This window comes from Podarcis raffonei, chromosome 4 (genome assembly GCF_027172205.1).
Source record: "Podarcis raffonei isolate rPodRaf1 chromosome 4, rPodRaf1.pri, whole genome shotgun sequence".
Classification (NCBI taxonomy): Eukaryota; Metazoa; Chordata; class Lepidosauria; order Squamata; family Lacertidae; genus Podarcis; species Podarcis raffonei.
In genome coordinates, this window is record NC_070605.1 from 69,666,994 (window position 1) to 69,691,338 (window position 24,345).

The window sequence follows — 24,345 nt, forward strand, 5'->3', positions numbered from 1 at the left end:
ATATTTCTTCCTCTACTAGGCCTACCAGCAGAATCTTACATTCATTTTTATAGAGCATACTCCTTTAACAGGGACTGTGCTAACTCGGTTCAGTGCCTACACTTGGCTAAACTGGGATGGTAACAATGGACTGAGTCAAGAGTTAGATTGACTCCAGTCCTTGGGGAGGGAGAATCATGTCCTATGTGGAAAACTCATCAAATGGAGGTAAGGTTTCTAAGCCATTTGCCCTATCTTATGCAGAAGTGGGATTTCCCTGTTTGCATGGAGATGGGTTGTGTACATAGTTCAAAAGAAATACTTTTTCAGTAGTCTTTGGATCAAGCCCCTTTTTGCCTTGACCCATTGTTCAGCCCAGATACTGAAGTCCAGCTCTGAGGGCTGGTTCTCTCTCTGCGAGAAGTGAAGTTACAGGGAACCAGGCAGAGGGCTTTCTCGGCAGTGGCGCCCTCCCTGTGCAATTCCCTCCCATCAGAAGTCAAGAAGATAAAGAACTACAGTGGTACCTCAGGTTACATATGGTTCAGTTTACATACGCTTCAGGTTACAGACTCCGCTAACCCAGAAATAGTGCTTCAGGTTAAGAACTTTGCTTCAAGATGAGAACAGAAATCGTGCTCCAGCGGTGTGCCGGCAGCAGGAGGCCCCATTAGCTAAAGTGGTGCTTCAGGTTATGAATGGACCTCCGGAACGAATTAAGTACTTAACCCGAGGTATGATTGTACACAACTTTTAAAAGAAATCTGAAGGTGGCCCTGTATCAGAAAATTTTTTTATGTTTGATCCTTTATAATGTTTTCATATGTGTTGGAAGCTGCCCAGAGTGGTTGGGGCGACCGCGCCAGATGGGCGGAGTATAAATAATAAAATTATAATTATTTGTACAAATGAGCAGTTCTGCTGAGAACTCTGGGCCTGTATGTAATTTGTATGGATAATATGCAAGGAGCACAGGAATTAGCTCCCATCTACTGATGCACATGGGGAGAATTACCCCCTCTCCACTTACTATTCACAGTTAGTTTATGTATTGTTCCTGATACATTACTTAGGAGCTATATAGGCACAGCAACAACAGAACTGAATAAATGTCTGGATCACCGTTAAGCCAACCATCGTCCTTAGTTTTTTCCCCCTCTCCCTCTCCCTCTCTCTCTTTTTTTAAGGCCGCCATGAAACCCCATACAGCTTTTAGGCCACAGTGAATACACGGTTGAACCCGATTTTATTTCTTTTATCTAGTACAGCATGCAATTTATTTGTCAGCTGTACTTAAAATCAGTTGAGTCAGGGAACACAATTTCCACTAGAGGGCATGTGAAGCGAAGGGCTGAGTTTTCTGAGGTAGGGTTTTGCAAGACTTCAGAAAATAACATATGTAATAAATTGAAAAGCATTTTAAGAAGTGACGTTAAGAAGGCTTTTTACTTTAAGTCTGGAACACATCATTTGGCCATTTTAAAGTGAGGTACACCAAGCAGGGAGGAACAATTTTAACCCTGAACTATAAAACATGGGAAAATGTGAAAGAAAGACATGTGCAGACAACCAAACTCTCTAGATTTTTGGCACACTATTTAAAAAAACAAACAAACAAATCAAGACAAATATGAATCTTAAAAATGTGAAAACATTAGTCTCAAAATAGGAGTATAATATTCTCGTTCCCTTCCAATCACAAAATTTCCTCACTATAAATTATGAGCAAGGGGAGCGGGGGGGGGGGGGGAGTCCAGATCTTTATTACTACATATTTTATCTATTTCAGCTCTTGGCACACCTTCTTTGAAACACTTTACACAAGTAGTGCCACTGACTTCCAGGAAAAACCTCCTTTACAAGAACTGGCTGAAATTCTCCACATACTTCACCAGCACAAAGTCCCAGGATTGGAAAATCCATTGTTTCTACTTAACTCCCCCCCCCCCCCTTCAGTTCAACAGCCTTCCAAACCACCTGTTTTGTTTGTGACTGTTGGCTTTGAATGCCTTACAAAAACAAAAGCAACCCTCTACCAAATTCCTTTAAAAAAAAAAGTTTTTAAGCCAGGGGACATAGGGGTTGTCTCTCAAGGCCTCCCATGCCTCATCACCTCAGTACTGTACTGTCTTGAGTTTAATTCAGATCACCTCACGTGATCCCCAAGCAGAGGTTTAGGCCACATGAATGTGAGAGATAAAGGTAAAGGACCCCTGGACGGTTAAATCCAGTCAAAGGTGACTATGGGGTTCGGCCCTCATCTTGCTTTCAGGCCGAGGGAGCCGGCGTTTGTCCACAGACAGCTTTCTGGGTAATATGGCCAGCATAACTAAGTTGCTTCTGGTGCAACTGGACACCGTGGCGGAAGCCAGAGCGCACGGAAACACCATTTACCTTCCTGCCACAGTCGTACCTATTTATCTACTTGCACTGGTGTGCTTTCGAACTGCTAGGTTGGCAGAAGCTGGGACAGAGTAACGGGAGCTCACCCTGTTGCAGGGATTCAAACCGCCAATCTTCCGATCGGCGAGGGTAAGAGGCTCAGTGGTTTAGACCACGGCGCCACCCGCTCCCCATATGTGAGGGTTAGAGTTATGTGACAGTTGTACACTGATAGCCGCCTTGATATCTTACCAAATGAAGGAATGTTGAATGATGCTGGATTGAAATTAAGTGGTTTTTAGCTGTAATGGTATAAAGGAATATGAAAAAATGGTTTTTTATAAGTAAAAATTTAAGGTTATAATAACCTAAGATGTTGGATAGAAAATAAGGTGTTTTTATAAGCTGTAATGCTTTGAGATAAGGATTTGCTGAACAAATAATTTGAATTGGACTACAAGAAGGGGAGGTATGAGGAGGTCAGAGAAATATGTCATTGAAAATTAAGTATTGTGTAACATTTTTGGGTGGCATGCATATTTGTGGTATGACAAGGTTAAAGCACACAAAAGTTTCAAAAACCATATTGTCAGAAAAGCATTATTAAATGTCTGGATCAGATATAAAGACTTGCTGGAAAATAAAACTCCAAGGTGGCTATCGCCAATGGAAGCAAAGGCTGTTAAAAAGTCTAACATGGAGTCAAAGTGGCCAAGATATTGGGAAATTCTGGAAAAGGAAGGGGACAAACTGAGATTGCAGAGTTTTGAGAAATTAAAAGGGAAGGTGAGAGATTGGTTGCACTATCATCAAATAAATGAAGTGTTTAAAATGGACAGTAAAATTGGCTTCCAGGTGGAAAAATCAAAACTGGAGACAGAATTGTTAGAACCCAGTACCAAGAATTTGTCAAAAATGTATAATCTGCTGCTGAAATGGAATACACAAGATGAAACAGTTAAATCAGCTATGATTAAATGGGCTCAGGACATTGGTCATAATATTTTGTTTGCTGATTGGGAAAAGTTGTGGACCACCGGGATGAAATTTACGGCATGTAATGCCTTAAGAGAAAATATTATGAAAATGATATATAGGTGGTACATAACCCCAGTCAAGCTTGCAAAGATTTACCATTTGCCTGACAATAAATGTTGGAAATGTAAAGAAAAGGAAGGTACACTTTTTCACCTTTGGTGGACGTGCCCGAAGATTAAGGCATTCTGGGAAATGATCTATAATGAACTTAAAAAGGTATTTAAATATACTTTCCCCAAGAAACCAGAGGCCTTTCTCTTGGGTATTGTCGGCCAGGGGGTGTTAAAGACAGACATAACTTTCTTTATGTATGCTACAACAGCAGCTAGAATACTCATTGCGAAGTACTGGAAGACGCAAGACTTACCCACACTGGAAGAATGGCAGATGAAGATGATAGACTACATGGGCTTGGCAGAAATGACGAGCAGAATCCGAAACCAGGGAAGAGAAGCAGCGCAAGAAGATTGGAAAAAGTTCAAGGACTATTTAAAGAAATATTACAAAATTAATGAAAGTTAGAATGATGTTGGATTGGAAAGTAAATGGTTACTATTAGTAATGGTTAAGACAAGGAGAATAAGGAAGATTAGTTTGAATTTTAACTAAAACAAGGGAAGATTTGCTGAGTAATTGATAAGAACTTGGAATACAGAAAAGGGAGGCATGAGGAAGTCGGGGAAGAAAGGTATAAGAAATTAAGATATGAAATGGTACATGTTTTTTGTTTTGACTGTGTTTTTTGTTTGTTTATGTATTTGTTATATGTTTGTGTTGTTATAAAAATCTGTAATAAAAAATTATTATTAAAAAAAAAAAGAAAATTAAGTATTGTGAACTATATGTGTTTTTAAATATTTTTGGTTTGTTTTTTGTTTGTATAAAAATTGAAAATTTTAATAAATATCTTTAAAAAAAAAAGATATCTTACCAAATGGTCAATATTTACTCACTGCACAGGAACAGAAAGGGAGGGGGGAAATGGAAACCCATACAGTTTTATGGAAATATGCTTAGAAGTTATGTCACTCATCACTGCTACTTGGGCATCCCTTCTCGAAGAAAGGGAATCTTCTCAGTGGCAAACCTGTGAATATTACAGTTGTACCTCAGGTTACATACGCTTCAGGTTACATACGCTTCAGGTTACAGACTCCGCTAACCCAGAAATAGTGCTTCAGGTTAAGAACTTTGCTTCAGGATGAGAACAGAAATCGTGCCCTGGTGGCGTGGGGGCAGCAGGAGGCCCCATTAGCTAAAGTGGTGCTTCAGGTTAAGAACAGTTTCAGGTTAAGAACGGACCTCCGGAACGAATTAAGTACTTAACCCGAGGTACCACTGTGATTTTCCTCCTGACAAAGGAAAGTTATACATGGTTCTCTGCTCCACTCCAGTTTTACCCTCCTCATAACCTGTGTGATAGGTTAGACTAAGGTCCCAAATCCACTAGTGAACTTCATGCCTAAGCGGGATTTTGACCTTGATGCGAGTCTAGACACTGCAACACACTGGCTGTCACCAAATCCTATAACCATGTCACCAACAACCTGCAATCAACAGAAAACAGCAGAGAGCACTTTCAATTTCTAGGCAGGAACTTTCACCAAAATATCAGGCCCACTGTCTCCCCATCCCTTTCCTTAAAGACCTCTATAAACGCGGTGAGCTTGACTTGTATGTTGGTATCATATGAGCTGAATATACTCGAGATGTCTTGACAATGATCCTCCGAAGTGTACCATTCCTAAAGAAAATAACCAATGAATAATTATATAAATTACACACTGCGTTCTATTTGAATATTGTGTGTAGGAGGAAGAAAATACAACAACCATGTCCTTTCTTATAGCTCCTGGAATCCTGTGTCACCCTGACCGAGTTATGACTTGCTCCTTACACAAGAAGGAATGGGCTGCCAGAGAAGATTTATTATTTATCTGTATTTGTAGGTTGCCTATCAGGGTTTCCCCTCCCATGAGGCACCATCTCCCATAACAAAGAGGCTGCAGAGCATCAACCCTGGCCAGTTCAGCTACATTCTTCTGACTTAGCATATATCTGGTACTTCTGCACACCCTGAAAACCTGTATAAAATAAAAACAATCATGGAAAGGCTGGAATTAGTATGATCTCACATTTGCTAACCTTGACCTTCCCTCTAACTTCCTCTTGAGAAACATGACTAAGCCACAGTTAATATAAGGGTAATCAAAGAAATGTGCTTTCCACTATGATGCACTTCCTAGTTATAATAAAATGAGCAGCTCAAATTGGGCTTTCAATTTGTGTGTACGTGTTTGCCAAGAGAAAGTATCACCACTTCTTACCGCTATTTCTTGCACCGTAAAAATAGTATAGGTGAAATAAGCATACCGGTGTAAAATGAGAACTTTTCTCTCAAGGCAAATAGCAGTTGCAGGGGCTTTAATACGGGCTGCATAATATGGTTAAAGTTTTAAAACCCCTCTGTCCTCGTGCCTTGGTCCTCATCCACATTGGGGGACCCATGCCCACTTCCTTTTTAAAAGCTGTTCAGTGTAGTGTATGGTGTCTTGCATAGTTTGACATGCGATAATTGTATCATTTAAGGTTGTAAGCCTTCTGCATGTGTCGGTTTCACCGCATCTTCACCCCCTATCATGAACACTTAGAAGCAAACTTTCACAATAAAATTTAAACAAGTTGCTTACCAGACAATGAAATTAGTAATAGTTTTACTTATGGTTGTGAAGCTTGTAGTGAAGCTGGTGCTATTTTTAACAAACATAACTCCATACCCTCCAACATTTCTCCAATGAAAATAGGGACATCCTAAGGCAAAGTGGGGCATTCCAGGATGAAATCAGAAACCGGGACATCTTCAAATCTGAGGCTGTCACTGGAAAGTAGGGACACTTGGAGGGTCTGTAAATGATCATTTCTATCTTTTGAACTGGCAAAACCTTTTTTGCTAACATTAGCAAAATTTTGCTTTTTACTTTCCAGGTTAATGAAGATAAAAATGTATCAGCAGTCTTGTTTTTATTTTGACAGTAAGTATTTCTATATAAGTATCAATCCCTGAAATAGCCACAATGTGGTACCAAAATAGTTATTTGTAAATGTATATCACTGAACAGCGGCAAGTGCAAGTATGAGGGCTTTACAAGAGAGTTGAATCTGGTGGATTTATGTAACATAAAAGAACTGATATGCATTTGTATGCAATACAAAATAGTGTGACCTACAGAAACAATAGCTCAGAGCTGCAATAACTCTGAAGGCCATTCATGTAATTTAACCAGCGCTGAATGAGGATCCCCTACACCCAAACATACGCATCAAATTAGCCACTTGGTTGATTAATGCAGCTTACCCAGACGATGCTGGCTTATCTTTGATCTTCTTTTACTACTACAACAAGCACAAAACATAGAGTACACACTCTGAAAGACTCCAAAATAAAAGACAAGGCTTCCATGCTTTTTAGATTAACAGTATTTCCTACAATTTTATCAAGACATCAAATTAACATGCATGGTTCCAGCGAACATAAAAGCAGAAATCAATACTGTTGTCTCCATGTATTATTCAAATACACAGATGGGCTCAACCAATAAATGAAGCACTGGCCTCCACTGTTTACACTATTTGGTTTTTTTCAAATGCACTACCATTCCATTAGCATCCAAATGAAAAACAGAAAGGAAGTTCAGCACCACATGACACTTTCATTTAAAACACGTAGGCACGTAGAATCATGGAATCATATTTAACTCAAAGTCAGCATGTCTCCCCAAAGTGCCTGAATGAAAACACATCAATAGGCTTTAAAGAACACAACATCTGGGAATTGCAGCCTGCAAACAGGAGACCTTGTGTTCTAGACATCAGATATCCCACTCTGTTAATGTCTGTGTGCACGTATTTCAATGGCTTGTGACATTAGAGATTCAGAACAAATATTAAGCAGTTCATACACAACAAAGCACCACAATAGTTATCAGCAATATGGTGGAACACAGGAAAACATTTCCTATAATGTTGCTACCCAACAAAAGTGAAATCATCAATGCAACTAATTACCACAAATTGCCATGCAATCATTAGCATCAACTCCTGTAACAGATAAACCCGTTTAACTCAACATGTTAAACCAGATTATGGCTTAATTTGTTTGTTTGTTTGTTTAATTAATTTGTATATCGTCCTCCATCTGAAGATCACAGGGCAGTTTACAACATAAAATATATATATAATGAAAGTGCAAAATACATAAAAAAGCAGAAACAAAAGCAAACAAACCAATAACCCGCCTCTCCCCACATTTTAAAGGCCATAGAATGTTAATCAGCCAAACAACTGGTTGAAGAGAAACATTTTCGCCTGGTGTCCACAGCTGGGCAGCAGTTTCATTAGTACCAACCGAAATGTCACAAAAATAGTGGCAACCTTCCTTTGTTTAACATCTTTCCTGATAAAGAGTTTTGAAGAATTCAAAAGCTTGCCAATATCTTGTGAGATTCCGCTTGGTCCTAATAAAGGCAATCCTCAGCTGTGGAATCTGGCATTATTAAAATTTGTTATGCAGGCGGAAACCTTACATTGCAATCCCCTACATGCTGCCTGAAAGATATGCCCCACTGAATTCAATGGGGCTTACAAATTAAGTGAGGATAGGGTTGAAACTTTGAAGTTTCTTTTTATTTTTTCTCCCATCTTTCCATTTGTGATGCTTTATTTTTTAAAAAAAAAATCCTGGTCAATTTATTCTGTTGGATAAAAAGCATACTAACTCCTAAATCATACTAACTAAGTATGATTTAATGTGTGCTGGGTTTTTTAAAATTTACCTCCAATGGTTCTAAGTCTAACCAAAGTATACCTGGCAAAAATCGTGCCAGCAGATGGCACTCTAGATAGCTGGTTTTGCTTCCCTTTCTACCTCAAGCACTTGTAATAGCAAAATAAGAGTCCTGCTAGATCAGGCCAAAGGTCCAACTAGCATCTCATTCTCACACTGGCCAACCTTTGGGGAGTCCCTAAGCAGGACTATGGTTGCAATAGCACTCTCCCCACCTGTAGCATAGCTGTCAAGTGTCCCTTATTTGAAGGGACAGTCCCTTATTCCAGCACCATGTCCCGCTGCTGTCCCTTATTGATGGATGTCCCTAAAATATGGTCCCTTAAATTTCAAAGGAAGCAGCTCCTCTCCCTCCCTCCCTGCCGGCCAGGGAGGAGGGAGGCTCCAACTGTGTTGCTTGGCTGTGCTGCTCACCCTCTAAGAATGACTGGGGGGTGGAGCTTGCATGCCTTGTGCTGATCAAATCAGCTGCGTTCCCTGGGGACTCGCCTTTGCTCAGCACTTCCCAGCGGAGAGGTGAAGGTGGTTTTCCTTGAGGCTTCGTTAGGCTGCTGGCTGGGCTTTCTGCCTTTGGCTCAGAGGGGCTCAGAAGTTGAACATACCTGTGCTGAGTGCTCGGATCAGAATCGGCCGTCATCGACGGCCCACTCACCCTTGCCGGCGAAAAGGTCTGTCTGGAGCAGGGGCACATGGTGGGGGGAAAGGAAAGGAGATCTCGTGGAGGGGAGGCTGTGTGTGTGTGGCTAGTTAATGCAAGCTGAGGGGGTTTTTGAATGCTGGACGCCATTTTATTACACGTGCTGCTGCAAACTTTGCAGTGCAAAGCCAGGCCGGGGAGCCATCTTAAGTTGAGGCTGCATAGGCCTTGTGGTGCATGTGATTCAGATTCTGTTCAGTTGAACCTCTGGTTACAAAGTTGGTTGGACAGTGTTCTCGAACCTACCAGCATGAGTTTGACCAGACTGCAGGAGGACAGGAAGACTGGAGTGCCTAGAACAGGTGAGGCTGCTGGTCCCTTATTTTGGCTGCTGGTCCCTTATTTTCAAATCTGTAAGTTGACAGCTATGACCTGTAATCCTCAGCATACTTGGGTGATTTGGCCTTATACTGGGTGTTCACAAAGCCAGAACCAGCAGCATTAAGGGGGGAAAGTGGCCCAAATATTTAAGGAATGTGTTGCACCCTTCAGACTTATTTGGCCTGTACTGCCATTTGAATATCTTTCTACCCCTCAATTCAGAATGGGATTCAGGCCTGCCTTTGAACATTTCTGATATCCTAACCATGGTTAAGGGAACTGAGAGCATGTCACATAACCGTGGATTTCCATAGTTTGCTTTAACCATGGTGCAGTGCGACATTTCTGCTGGAACAAACCATGGTTGATGGCAAGGAGATGACCACACATCTAGGATTGGAAGTGAGTGCATGATCTACAACTGCAGATCTGTCAGATGCCATCATGACCAAATAACTGAATTGCCACAGGTGGCATGCACAACACCAAATTCATGCTTTAATGGGTCAAAACAGCTAAATATATGGTAGTACAATTCTTTGGTTTTTTTAAAAAAGTATGTAGGGTTTTAGGCTTTGATGGCAAGCTTTCTTTGGTTAAAGAAAGAACAGGAGTAGTTCCTCCCTCCTAAAAAGTTTCCTGCTAAATAGCACTATCACAACAGGGCCATCTACTTATTTCTCCATATGCCTTTGCCCATTATAGAAGGAAGCACATCCATTCTAGAAATAAAATCAACACAGGAGAGTTCTAGCGTCTCCCCAAATAACCTTTGCTGAGCTTGATTCAAAGGAAAGTGACGAAAATATTATTTGACGATCAGTGCAGAAGCAAGATGCTTATCCCTGAAGAAAATACTGAACAGGAAGGAAATACTGAACAGGGTTTGCTGAAACAGTGCCTTACAGACAACACTCATTTATTTATTTTTTTAACAACCTATGGTGCAATCCCTTCCCCACCTTCCAAATGTAGGTAAGAGAGTGTATGAGTCAGTGACCCAGTGACAGAGACAGGGAAAACCGGAAATTAAGGCACCGGGAACTTTAGTCTAGCTTTGCCCACAAGTATTTTTTCATAAGGGGAAGAATTGAAAAATGCAGTTCCTCAAGTGCTTTTTCTGTTTGGGTGTTATTTTTTTAACCTGATTCTTAATTGTCTACATATTTGTCTTGTTCACATGTCACAGTAAACCACAGTCTGAAATGTCTTATCATGAAGAAGGAGCATGTCAGTTTGTTAGAGTAACAAACCACGAATGCTGGTTCCAGGGCTTCTTCCTTTCCAGCTTAGGAAAGGATGGAGTGGGGCAGGCATGATTTGAGCAACATGCAATAGCACACAGCTTGTACGGCATAGGTTTGTTTCAGACTATGGCTTATGAAGTGTGAACTAAGCTACTGACAGAAAGAGAAGAAAAGAACAGGGAGAAGGGAGGAGAGATGGGCATAGGGAAAATATGATGAACAAAACTTCAGCTGCTTCAGCTCTTGCAAGTCGCTAAACACACATGTAACTCCTTACAAACTGAATTCTAGCTCCTTTTCCAGAAGGTTCGAGTTAATTTCTCCAGTTACTCCAAGTTGTGGATGACAGTTAACTAAATGTGTTGCAAAGCAGTAGAAAGCATCCAGCTGTGGCTTGACACCCAGAGACATGGTCAAAGAACAGCCAACTACTAGGAAAAGGCTAGCATTCCATCACAAGTTAATGGGGCAGACCATTTTCAGTGAGATACAGCTGGACAGAGATAGAACACTGTGACCTTATGATATAAATTATTATATACTGCATGTGACTAGCATTTGTTGTTTCAGCAACAAACTGAGCAGAGAAAAGTACATTTAGGCTGCAAAGATTTTAGACCAAGGAGTATGGGAACTTATCACTTCACTGTGCCTAAACATCCCTTGTAATGTACAGCACTAAGAATGTGTTCGCACATGGCTGTCCATGATAGCAGCAGCAAGTGATTATGTGTTTGGCGAAGCAACTATCATGGTTCATATGTACTGAAGAAGAGACTGCAGGATCAGGCCAATCAGTTGCCTGTGGGAAACACACAAGCAGGACCTGAGCACAGGAGTATTCTACATTATTATACTGGCAGTTTTATTTTAAACCCCTTTTCTAATATTCCCCACATGGATTTTGACATCTTCACGGCCACAGTAATGGAGAATAGGGCTAGAATATTTTGCCAGCGAGAAGCATTAACCCAGTGCCCAGAAGCAGATTTATGTAGAATATCCAAACATGACTAACTTTCCTAAGTTATGAACGTCTGCATATCTAAAGGAGAGTAATGTCTGGAAACCTAAAGGGAAGCTACCTTAAAGCTGATAGTTCGCTAAGCAATGAGTTATGTTGTGGAATGTCTGAAAATTTAAAGGGCTCCAAATAAACAGATCATGAAGATTGCTCCATTGCTTAGAACATAGATTGTGTATTAAATGTTCTTTCCTCCCTGCCCAAAGTAGAAGCCAATGTAAGATCAAGTAGATATGAATTATAATATATTCCAGATGGGGTTTTGATATAATTTATTGGTTCCTGGGCTATATAACTTTTGGTAGAACTCCCTGAAACTATTCACATTATCTGGGTTATAGTGCCATCTGCTTTCTTTATTTTGTGCGCCAATCCACACCAAAACTATTTTTAAAGAATTATTAACGACTTGTAATATTTTCTCCCAGAGCAAACATGAGAAATAAGCAGGTTGTTGTCTCTAGGAATCTCAGTGATCTCTTTCATTTCTGCCATTATTTTTTGTTACAGATGGTGACTGAGGATAAATGAGCATAGTACATCAATTAAGCATTACTGATATGCATCCAGAACAATATCCATCTTAACATTAAGCTAGTCAAACTGGATAGCTAAGCAGCATAAAAGTAGTCAGTTCTGTGATGTAAAGGTTCCTGGTTTGCACCTCCGTGTTGTGCAATTTTCTGAAGTGAGAAAATTAAAGATGCTTGAAAACTAAAGTTCTGTTATGAAGATGTGAGTCTTTTCAAGATGCTCAGGGGGAGATTCGTCTAAATACAGTGGAACCTTGGTACTCGAACATTTTGGCTCCCGAACACCGAAAACTTGGAAGTGTTCTGGTTTTCAAACGTTTTTCAGAACCTGAACGTCCGATGTGGTTGTTGGCTGTTGTTTCCAGGGCGCCTGCGCCTATCGGAAGCTGTGCCTTGGTCTTTGAACATTTCAGAAGTCGAACAGACTTCTAGAACGGATTACATTTTACGTCCAAGAACCAAGGTACCACTGTAGTTGATATATTCTCTAACGGGGCCAAATGCCAACACATATCAGGTAATACAAAAATAACGATATTGGACATATATCTTATACATATCAAAAGCTTGTAAGACCCTTTTGCCTGGATCACATGTAACACTAAACCGAGGTTTGGTAGTACGTAGATGAGCTTCTATGAACCCAGATGAAGTAAACCACAGTTAGCTAAAACAAGCCAATTTCATAGCCCATGGTTTGAAGTTGGCTTCTTCAGCATCATTGTTTGTATTCAATCATGATCTTAACACTAAGATTATTTGAAAGCAAAATTAAACTTGGCAGAAGTCTTGGAGAAGGAAAGGGATGTGAACAAGACCAATGCTTTGCATCAGTTTGTGGATGCTCATCCATATAATGCTAAATTATATTTTAGAGCATAGGTGGGCAACTTCATGAGGATTCTCCATTTCCCCACCCCACCAGAGTTCTTCCCCTTCATTTCTTCCTTATTCTTCATGGTTTAAAGGTGTTTTCTCCCACTTTCTATTTCACTTCTAACTTTCCCCCCCCTTGTTTTGATGCTTGGTGAAAAGAAGTTATTTCCCCAACTTCCTGAGAACAAATGGGCAGGCTTCTGCCATATGTGTGTGTGTCTGTAGCACAGTTATGTCAGAAATGAATGACTTTCAATCACATTACAAATCAGAAAAAGGTTGTTCATCCCTGGTTTAGTGTTAAGTGAAAATGCAGCCACTGTATTGTTTATACTGTACAATTGTTGGCAATAAATAGTTATCATCAGGTTATAGTATCAGGGAGCAGGGTAGATAAAAACCAATGATTAAAAGAAATATCATTTTTTTAAAAAAATTAAACTTGAATTTTAAAATAAAATGCTTTTGGAGGAAAAATCTTTCTAAAGATAGTTTTCTATTTAGGTTACATTATAGTCCAAAGGCTATTTATCAGGAAATAAGGATTTGTTTTAAGTTTTTCATGCATGCTAAAACTCAGTCTAAGTTGTTGGTTGTTGTTTTTTTAAAAAAGTTTAACCACATCAGTTAACAAACATGGATACATATGCTATAATGTTATTGCTTTAGTTAAACAGTTTAAAATTTTATTAAGGAAATGATTATTTTTCTCCTACCAATAAAGTACGTACAGCAGAAAAGTTGTCCAAATATAAACAGCTAACTTACTAAACCTCACAATAATTTCACAATTATCTCTCTATGTATTTCTAATACTATAACCAAATCAGTAATTTTTGATATAACTGTAAAAGCTACTCTGAAAATTTATTATTCCAAAAATGAAACGTTCATCTGGTTGTAAATATTAAGATTATACCAGCAAGAATGAGTCCTTCTGTAAAAAAATGATTTAAATCAAGTCTTACTGACTAGTGATTTAAATCGTGATGTAAATCAATTTGATTTAAATCAAATCCACCCTGTCAGAGACCTTTCCCAACTTCTCTTATCCAACAATGTTTTGCAAAAACAAAACACACACACACACACACACACACAAAAACAGTTGTTGCATGATGATTACAGTTCTCTGAAAAAAATGCATATACAGTGGTACCTTGGAAGTCAAATGGAATCCGTTCCGGAAGTCCGTTCGACTTCCAAACCATTCAGAAACCAAGGCTTCTGCAGTCAAGCGGAAGCTGCGTCGGACGTTCGGGTTCCAAAGAACGTTCGCAAACCGGAACACTCACTTCTGGGTTTTTGGTGTTCGGGAGCCAAAACGTTTGACTCGCAAGGCGTTCGGGATCCAAGGTACAACTGTATCGTATTTTCATTGAGATCCGGCACCAGTAGTGGAGAGCACCTTGCAGTTATTCAATAGCCTCTTAATTTAGCCCCACAGATTGTATCTTAAGCAGAGGCAGCTTACACAGCGTGCTCAAGATATTGTTGAATTCTATCAGCCCCAGTCAGCATGGGCAACAGTGAACAAAGTGTGAAGCCACATGGGACAAAGGTAAGGATCGACTGACGGTTTAAGAGCAGGCACATGGTGAAATAGGACCTAATACAGAACGTGAGCCAGAGGCTGTAAGGTTGAGGTCTGTTGCTGTGATGGGCTCTGTAGACTCCATAGCCTTCTTTAGTAATTGGCAAGTGTTTTTTCTATGCTACTCAGAATCTCTTCATGTGACTATGTGAGCCTGTGGGAACACTGAGAATAAGCTAGCCTTCGCTGATTGCTTGCCATGTCACCCTACAACAAGGCAGTTCTGAGAAGTCTGAAAAGGATTTGTGCAGCTTGGTTACTTGTATATCACTTCTTTTAAACCAGAGGATGTTTACAGAGGTATGCCCAAAGCCTATGAATTGTGAGTGCCTCCAAGGGGGTACCTCAACATGAGCTGAGGTGACTTAAAATATGCACAAGGCAGCATTTTACTTCATAGATTACTTGGGCTAAGAAGTGCTAACAGAAACCTGAAAAACATTCCGTTTCTCCAGACCATCGGTCCTAGTTAAAACTGAATGGGAATTAACCATTCAACAACAAACAATAATATACCATGTGAAGTTATTTTTGGGGGAAAACCAAACCCAATTACTGTATTTTTCGTCCCATAGGACGCTCCGTCCCATAGGACGCACCTAATTTTTTGGGGGGGAAATAAAGGAAAAAAATTTTCCCTTTATTTCCCCCCCAAAACCAGGTCGGGGAACAGCGGGATGGCGGTGCTGCGCCTCCCCGCTGTCCCCCGAGCTTGTGGGGCTGTCCGATGTCTGCCCGGCGCACGGGGCGCTCTGCTTCAGGGCATCCTGCGCGCCGGGCAGCAGGCTGCTATCCGCAGCGTGGGGAGCCCCGCAGGAACTCCCGCGGGCTCCCCAGGCTTGCTGATAGCTTCCTGAAGCCTGGAGAGCGAGAGGGGTCGGTGCGCACCGACCCCTCTCGCTCTCCAAGCTTCAGCGAAAGCCTGTATTCGCCCCATAGGATGCACACAGATTTCCCCTTCATTTTTGGAGGGGAAGAAGTGCGTCCTATAGGGCGAAAAATACGGTAACTCAGATGAGATTCTGAAAAGTGAAAAGGAGAGACTTGTGTCTAGTTCTCAGTCAGCAAGTTGACGATATCAAAAACAAACTTTAGTCTCTGTCATGGTGAATCACAAACCTTACCTTTTCACTACGAGCTTTAGCGACTTGTGCGAACCTTTCACCAGGCAGATGGCTTCTTGCCTGAACCCAGAGAGGTCCACGTCATTGATGCTGACAATTTCATCCCCAGCCAGCAGCTTGTCGGCAGCTGCAGCTTTGCTGCCTTCTTCAATCTGAAAAATAAAAATAAGTTTGAAGTTAAAAGAGAGAAGCTGCTTACTCTAAAATTGTTTATATTTCACCTCTCTACCCCATAGGGACTGATAACAGGGCTAACAGCGTCACAAACCAAGAAATTAAAAACAGAATGAAACAGTAAAACTTGTATATAAAAGCCAAGGAAGTGACAAGGGGCAGCCAAAGCATTGAACAAAACAACAAATTCAATTTGACCCCAAAGCAGCAACTTTTTAAAATGCTGCCTAACTTCTAACAGTGAGGAAATCAAACAAGTCTCCTTTGGAAGGAACTTGCAGTTCAAGTGCCACCACTGTGAAGACCCTGTTCTCATGTAGGCACTGCTTCTTGGACAGCAATAAGGCAGACTCTTATGGGAGAAAGGGAGTCCTCAAGGTAACTTGTTTACAAACCTTTCAGGTTTTAAAGGCCAAAGGAGAACTTGGAATTCAGTCCCCTTGGAACTAATGAAATTTGTGCCAAACTGCTAAACTGAAATTTTCTGTTCTATATTACTTCTTTATAAAGAATTCCTTAAGTACAAGGGTGTGACCAGGTATACTATGCAAATAATGAAAAACACATCTGAAAAATACTGGAGGAAATGGGAACTGCAAACATCCTCCAGAGGTGGAAAGAAAAAAAAGGAGAAGTTTCATATTGTTTTGTCCTTCCAAAGTCTTAAAGAGGATTTAGAAGCTCGGAATTCAACCCACAAACATAACACACACAAAATAACACACAGTTGTTCGCCTCAACCCATGGCAAAGCGCAAATGCAGCTGGAAGGGCAAAACAATTACCAGCAGAGACAGGCTTTCTCTATGTCAAGAATCAAACTGCCCAGTCTTTAAGACAAGAGTTTCTCTAACAAGAATCAGGCCTGCAAGGAATCTTCATTGTTTCCCCAGGAGAGGCTATTTGTTTTGTTTTTTTCTTTAAGGTTGGCAGCACACTGATTGCAGAGGGTTCAGTTACCCCCCTCCAAGCATTTTTCTTTCAGCAGGGGGTGGGGACACAACACATTCCACATATCACATACCCTACAGGCATCTGCTCAAGTACAAAGCACAACACAAGGGTACAAATAAGCATTCCCTGGGCTCAAAAGCATTTCCCCCCTCTGCTACTAAATAAAGAGAAGTGGGGCAACAATTATTTTTTAAGGGCTAAAATGCATTTTAAATAAAAAAAAGTCTGATGGCTTTTAAAGAAATGTTGATTTTAAAAGATTTACAAAAGATTAGGCTGGATGTTGGAAAGTCCAAATGAAAGCATACTTTGTGGGAAGAAATGCAGTCTCCTTGAATTAACAATGAAATCATTTAAGTTATCAAATCTCTGAGGAAATCTTCATTGCAAGGAAAGAATGCAATGGACATATTCACCCATTACCTACTATTTCTTGCCCTGTTTTAACTCATTACATTTTTCTATTGCTTCTGATTATTTTCTACTCCAGGCATGAATATAATTTGCCATATCAGATTACTGTTTATAATGTACACTTTGCCCAAAAGGAAAGAGAAGCTTTCTCTGTTGCCAAACACCTTCATGAAAACTATTGCACAACTGCTGGGGGGGGAGCTTTAAAGGAAAATATAAATGTCTCAGGAAAGGGAAAATATTTTTCTATTTCTTCATATTTACCAAATAGACACAGAGAGAACACGTGATGGCAAAGAGGGAAAACAGGAAAGAAAGAACCGGAACCCATTTTGATTTACAACAGAATGTGGAGTTTCAGCAGGTTTGCTTGAAAACGTGAAGCATTAGTGTCAGACAAAAGCCTATCATACAGAAATCGTTTCCTGCTCCTTTGATTTAGCTGTATATTCAGAATTTTCACCTCCCTCACACAATTGTTTTGACTTGTGTAGAGTTGGAAGGGGCCATGGGGGTCATTTAGTCAAACCCCCTGCAATGCAGGAATATTTCACTCGAACCCATGACCTTCACATCAAGAGTTTCATGCTCTAGTAACTGAGCTTGCCTAGCTAATGTTTAAACCATTCTGTATTTAAATAAAAAACAAAAAAATCATCCTGTCCATAAGAGAAAGGTTAAGAAATGTGGGTTTTTCCTCTGCCAAAAAATGTCAACATATTTCCTGTAGTCTTCTACAAGCTAAGCATATGTAATGCCTTCTGTATATCTCCATAGGATTGCTGCCCAAAGCCTTCCCAACAACATCCTGTGTTGAATTATCATGTCCCAAACTGAACTGTTCAGGAAGGATGTTGGAGGGAGAAAGCAGTCAACACACATAGCTATCAATGTCCTTTTTTTGGCTTCAAATTCCACATATATGTCTACCCCTACTTAAGAAGAAAATCCATACAAGAGTAAGCCTTTAAAGTAAAATTTAATCAGCACCTTTCTATAATGCTACAGCCCCCCCTACAAGTATTTGTTCTGAAAGAAACTGCATTAGAACTAAATATTAACTTTTAATAGGTTGTCCTCAGTGCTTAGTTGAAAGTACAACAGGGTTAAATTTCAAGATCAGCAGTGCCAATATGCAGACTGATTATGCTTTCTCAGTACTTCTGGGTGGACCACACACAGAGCAGCCAAACAAAATGGAAGTTCATATATTATTGTTTCTTCCCAGCAGATTCTCTTGTTTGATAAAAGACAAAGAAAGTTGCTCTTAGGTGTGGAAGGGCCCAGGGTTACATGCCTGCTCAGTCACGGATTTACTGAGACGCATTAGGACAAGCGGAATACATCTCTTTGAAAAATATGAACAGTGACCATCTGTTAAGGAGGATAAATTAATGCCAGCTTAATGGTACAAAATGGTCTACAGGGCAACCTCATGACAACTTCTATCGTGTCTTCCAACTCACACTCTTTATCTTGCTCTATGCGACACTACATACAGCCTCCAACTACCTAGTTTAAAAAAAAAGACGTATTTTGAAAGCCTTTGGTTTAAATAAGGGCTCAATTGCTAAAACAATTTAGTTATTCATTAAAAACAAATGATAATGTACCCGGAAGGTGTATTTAATGAAATAAGGTCAGTTAAATATAAACAGTTGTGTGATGTATATTGCTGATTCCTCTCCGCTTTTTGGGGGGTGGGTGGGGGGGTGCGAAGCAGTGTCAAGGAGGGAAAAAAAAGCTCCCCATAAAAGGGAGAACAGTTTTAATCCAGAAGTGGTAATGCAGGGCATTCCAAGAATAGTTACAAACCTTATTTTCCAGGGTTGATAACACACATGGGGTTGGGGGGGGCAAGGACGATAGCTGCAGATTTAAATAGATGAAGGTTGATAGAGATGCTTCAGTCTCAAAAAAGGGAGAGAGAGGGCCATTAGCTTATCAGCTTCCATTGGTTCAGCTGAAGTGCCCACATTCCTCCACAGACACCTGTATAAACAAGCAAGAGGCTGAGTGCGGAAGCACAGCATCGCATGCTATCTGGTTTCACATGGAATGATGACTTTGTATCAGGTTCTTGTCCTTGGAGATTTTGCCTTTTTTTTTTGTTTCTTCTTAATAATCTCCCAACACAGGAAAAAATAGTTTCAGTTATCAGCCGTTCTTTGTTATCAGCCATGACCTCATGAAAAAAATAAAATGAAAAAATCTCCCACCAGCCAAAAATAGATTGGGGACATCTGGCATGAACTTTTGTTTTTCATGTTAAAAAAAGAAAGAAAGGTTGTTAGAATCTGGGATTGTGTGCTTAGGTGTTGCCTGCATGGATGGCTTACTTCCCTTTAATGCATGTTTAACTTACATTTAATGCACTTCTTAAACCAAATGGCACAATGTGGAATTAGGGCAGCCTTGTCATTTTGAAACCTTGCTTGTATTGAAGAGGATTTACATATTACTGGTCAATTCAGAAAACAATTAAATACAGGAAATGAATTAATCTCCCACCCTTCATCCCAAGGCAGCCCAGGGTTCCATCATGATGGCTGCTCTTCTCATGATGATGGTACCACTAGCATGAATCCTATTTTTTATTTTTCCACAATGTTGGCTTACCTGTCTGCCTATGAATTTAGCTTTTCTGTTAAGAGAAAACTATTTTTATTCAGACATAACTAGTATGTCTCCTTGTCCCCTACTCTTAAAATTCCATTGAGATCCCTATCTCCTTTTTCCAAAGAACTCCAAGGCATATCCTGTGCAAAGTTTGGCTCCCCGCCCCCCTTTGAGCAACAAGCTGACATGCCACACAAATAACATTCACTCTATTTACACACAGCATGCAAATAAGACAAAGAGATCTGGGTCTTGATGGCCAGTTGGAAGAACAACATCTCGAGCACAAGGTCAACGAAGGAATTTAGTATTTCAATTCTCTTATTAACTACTCATATTCCAGGAATCACACCTGAATATGTGAGGATCACATATGGTTCTGGAGCTACATCTCAGATATGGCAGAGATTTCTGTGTGTGTGTGTTTGTGTGCGCACGTTTCCTAATTTTTTCTGTTTTACACATATCACTGTATAATTCAACAATTCCTCAGAGTTTCTAATTATTCCATTACAAAACAACCTTGAGAACAGAGCTCTTTTTTAAAAAAGAAAATGGAACACTACAGTCAGGCATGGCTGAGTCTGTTTACTGCCTGAGCCAAGATGGGAAGGTACAAATCCACGCTGCCCCCTTCCCCCAGAAGCAGCGTTTGAAATTCACCAGGTGCTAGGTGCATTTTGCACCTGGCTATCAGCCACTTGCAACCAAGTGAAGATGCCCAGGCGCTGGGATGGCGCCTGGTGTCCCCACCATCTGGAGGTGGCATGCCTTGGGATCCTTGGATCTTGATTGTTTTCACACACTAGCAACACATCCTGTAGAATTCCATTATATTTTATCTACACAATCACAATTAATTTCAGGAATCAAAAAGTTGTATTGAAATATATGGTTTTTGAGTGGTCTGGCACAAAAATGGCAACTAAGCATTCCGTTTTGGCAACTATAACCCTGGTTTAAGGAGCCATTTGGCACCTAGCTTATTGATCTGAGTTTCTAACACTGCCCAGAAGCCTCACTTAACCAGGAATTGCACAGCAGTGGCTTCTTCCTGCAAAATCTTGCTAGAAGAAGCCACTGCCATGGTGCAACCTTGGTAGTGGCATGAGTGCCTGCCCCTGCAGGATTCCACCACCTGAGGCCCTGACTACAGCATTCCTGGGCATGTGGTTTTGCACCTGAATCTTGCCATCCTTTCTATTACAACTTACTAGATACTAACACAGTTTATGATTTTGATAAAAACTGACTTCCCTGGTTAAAACCAAAACCAAGAGAATTTCAGAATCTATCATCAAAACATTTGAGAGAATACGTATCAAACTTTGTGGTTGTAAGGCAAGCAAAAGTAGCAAGAAAAGTTATGAAGAGGCTTCAGTTCTGAAATGTAACTTCCAAATTTCCATGATGTACTTATACTGATCAAAAATAATATTAACCATTGCTATTTCTTGGAATGCTCTAATATCGAGGGTATAATCCTTTTCATTTGTTAGTTAGTTAATTTCATGAATTATGCTTCATATCTGAATCTGGCTACTGCAGCCCCAGGTTGGAAAACAAGCTGAATACACATGAAGTTACTTTAAAAGCTGCATTTCCACATCTGGAGTATTACCCTTTGCGACCTTTACTGTAAGAGATTTTCTGAACACAGCTTACGGCTTGATTGAACCCTCTTTAGAAGTCACCCCTTTTGAAAAGTCATGCCTGCCTCTTGCGAATCCGAACCGTCTCATTTTTCTGACACTCCCATGTTATAAGAATGCTCATGAACCGCCCTTCCAACAAACATTAAAATATTTGTTTAAATATCAAGTTTGCCACCCAGGTTGAGAAAATCCGTACCTTCTGAAAACCATTTATAAAGCTCATATTTAATTTAGTTCCCATCTCTTTCTCACAGCCTCTAATCTGGAAGAGAGTGGGGCAAAAATGGTTTATTATTGTGGTTAACATCTGTGGTGTGTTCAAGCATGATTTTATCCACAGCGTTTCACCCACAGAGATTTGTGTTCCTTCCGATCTACTTCGGGGAAACCATTTCCTTTACAGTAAACGATAAATATTCGTTTACTGTACCAGTGATTTTGAAAAATGTATTGCAAATAGGTGAAAGGGTTTTGGTTTGCTTAGCTTAGCTGTATTTCTATGGTCACTTGAAGAAAAAGCAAAAAAGGAAGAGAACAATATGGTAAAGGAAGGGTTGCCAGTCTTCTACATAAGAAGTTACAGGGTCCTCCGATCTCAGTGACTGACCTTCTTCGCCAACAAAGGTGGATTATGTACCATAAAACAAAACCAATGTCCAAGCTGTATTGTTTATTGCACTGCAACTCTCGGCATCTACACTGGAAGGATGTAAAGGTTCTGCTTCATTTGGTTTTCATTTATTGTACGTAATACTATTATTACATTTTTATCCCTCCCTTTCCTTTAAGGACATCAATAAAGCACAAAGGGCACTCCACACACTTTAAACCTCCCATCAATCCTGTAAGGTAAATTACATAGAGTGATTGACTGGCTCTTGGTAACCCATTGAGGCCGTCTCCCCATTCTATAGGTTCAGAAAGGACTGCTGCAGTGCCACAAACAACAACAACAACGAATCACAACAGGCTCATACTTAATGCAGCTAGATAAAGGGATTAGAGAAACAAAAGGAGGAACTGTATACAGTGGACGCTTGGGTTGCGAACGTGATCTGTGCAGGAGGCACGTTCGCAACCTGCAGCGCCATGTCTGCGCACGCGCGGGTTGCAATTCGGCGCTTCTGCGCAAAGCGCAATTTAGTGCTTCTGCGCATCTGCCGAAACCTGGAAGTAACCCGTTCCGGTACTTCCGGGTTTTGGCAGGTCCATAACCCGAAAAAACGCAACCTGAAGCGTCTGTAACCCGAGGTATGACTGTATTTGACTGTATAGAAATGAAGGATTTATAGAAATATTTTCTGTTGTGTAACTTCAACACCAAACATGTTGCAGCAACCTCCCAATTAACTGAAGCACTGCAGCATACATCACTGGACTTCATCAAATGCGCAATACTTCTCGGCACGAACTTAATCCCAATTGGTACTGGCCATGCCACTTTTTATTATGCATTACAGGTTCTTTTAAGTGTCCTGAATGCTTGTGCAACCACATTTCCACACAGAAACCACAACAGCAATAGCAGTAAGTGTTAATGTCTGGGGAAGGTATCACATTTCTACAAGGTACACCATATTTATACAATTATAAAATTGCCCTTCATCAACATAGATCCCAGGGGAGTTTACAAACATTAAATAAACTAGCAACAAAAGACAGCTAAAATTATAAACACAAACCAATCAACGTATCTAAAACCCCTCACAAACTGTAGAGCAATAATGTAGCAGCCATTCTTAAAAGCCCCCAAACCATGGGTCATGGGTAGGCAAACTAAGGCCCAGGGGCCAGATCCGGCCCAATTGCCTTCTAAATCCGGCCCGCGGATGGTCCGGGAATCAGCGTGTTTTTACATGAGTAGAATTTGTCCTTTTATTTTCAATGCATCTCTGGGGTCTGCCTAGTGTTTTTACATGAGTAGAATGTGTTCTTTTATTTAAAATCCATCTCTGAGTTATTTGTGGGGCATCAGAATTTGTTCCTTATTATTTTTTCAAAATACAGTCCGGCCCACCACAAGGTCTGAGGGACAGTGGACCGACCCCCTGCTGAAAACGTCTGCTGACCCCTGCCATGGACAATCAGATAAAATTCTGTTAAAGGTCTGGAGAAACAGTTGTGTCTTAACCTGGCATCAGAAGTCCAAGTCTGTTGTGGCCAGCCACACCTCATGGGGAGCAAATTCTATTATATAGTGGGGGGAAACTACAAAGAAAGGCTATCCTGTGTCACCGCACAGCAAGCGATCCCCACTGTCAGTATAATGAAAAGGGCCTTCCTTCCATTCCAATCTCAAGGCCTGGGTTGGCTGATATGGGGAGAGGAGCTTCATTATATACTTGGTCTTAAGCCCATATTTCTTTCTTTATTATTATTGATTTCATAAAATCTGTGCACCTCTTGATTGTAAAAAAAAAACCCTCAAAGCGGTTTATAAAATATGTCAATGCTAATTAACACCTTATATTGGACCAAGTAACACATAGGCAACCTGTCATGTGGAAGACATGACTCCATACATATGTTGCTATCAGCATTCTAGCAGCTGCCTTATGTGCTACCTAAAGTTTCTGGACCATCTTCAAGGTTGGCCCCATAAAGAACACATTACACTAATCCAGGTGTGAAGTTTGCTAGAGCATGTAGCACGATGGCAAGGCTATCTCAGTACAGGAACGGCTGTTGCTCTCAATCAGCTACAGCCTGGAAACAGGAACCCCTTGCAACTGACACCACCAAGGGCTCAAGTGACAATGCCAGATCCAGGAGTACTCCCCTCCCCCAGGCTACAAACCTGGTCTTTCAAGGGGTGAGTGACTGTGTCTCTGTCTAGCCGTGATTCAGCATCATTTTACTAGCCCTCATCTGA

The 24,345-nt window shown here is 40.6% G+C and overlaps 1 protein-coding gene and 1 long non-coding RNA gene across 4 annotated transcripts in view; one reads left to right on the top strand and one right to left on the bottom strand.

Annotated features, from left to right (window-relative positions):
• The window catches only part of SHROOM2 (shroom family member 2), a 116,994-nt gene that overhangs the window by 44,243 nt on the left and 48,406 nt on the right, over window positions 1-24,345 (bottom strand). The window contains 1 exon segment of the mRNA XM_053387255.1: window positions 15,659-15,810. Coding sequence (XP_053243230.1) covers window positions 15,659-15,810 — 152 coding nt within the window.
• Window positions 114-17,557, top strand: LOC128413226 (uncharacterized). 3 transcript variants are annotated; one of them, XR_008330283.1, is made up of 4 exons: window positions 114-207; window positions 6,385-6,431; window positions 14,380-14,501; window positions 17,477-17,557. It is a non-coding gene; the product is annotated as an uncharacterized LOC128413226 (long non-coding RNA). The 3 variants fall into 3 exon arrangements; XR_008330284.1 differs by lacking the exon at window positions 114-207 and adding an exon at window positions 2,071-2,181; XR_008330282.1 differs by lacking the exons at window positions 114-207; window positions 14,380-14,501; window positions 17,477-17,557 and adding exons at window positions 2,071-2,181; window positions 12,042-12,150.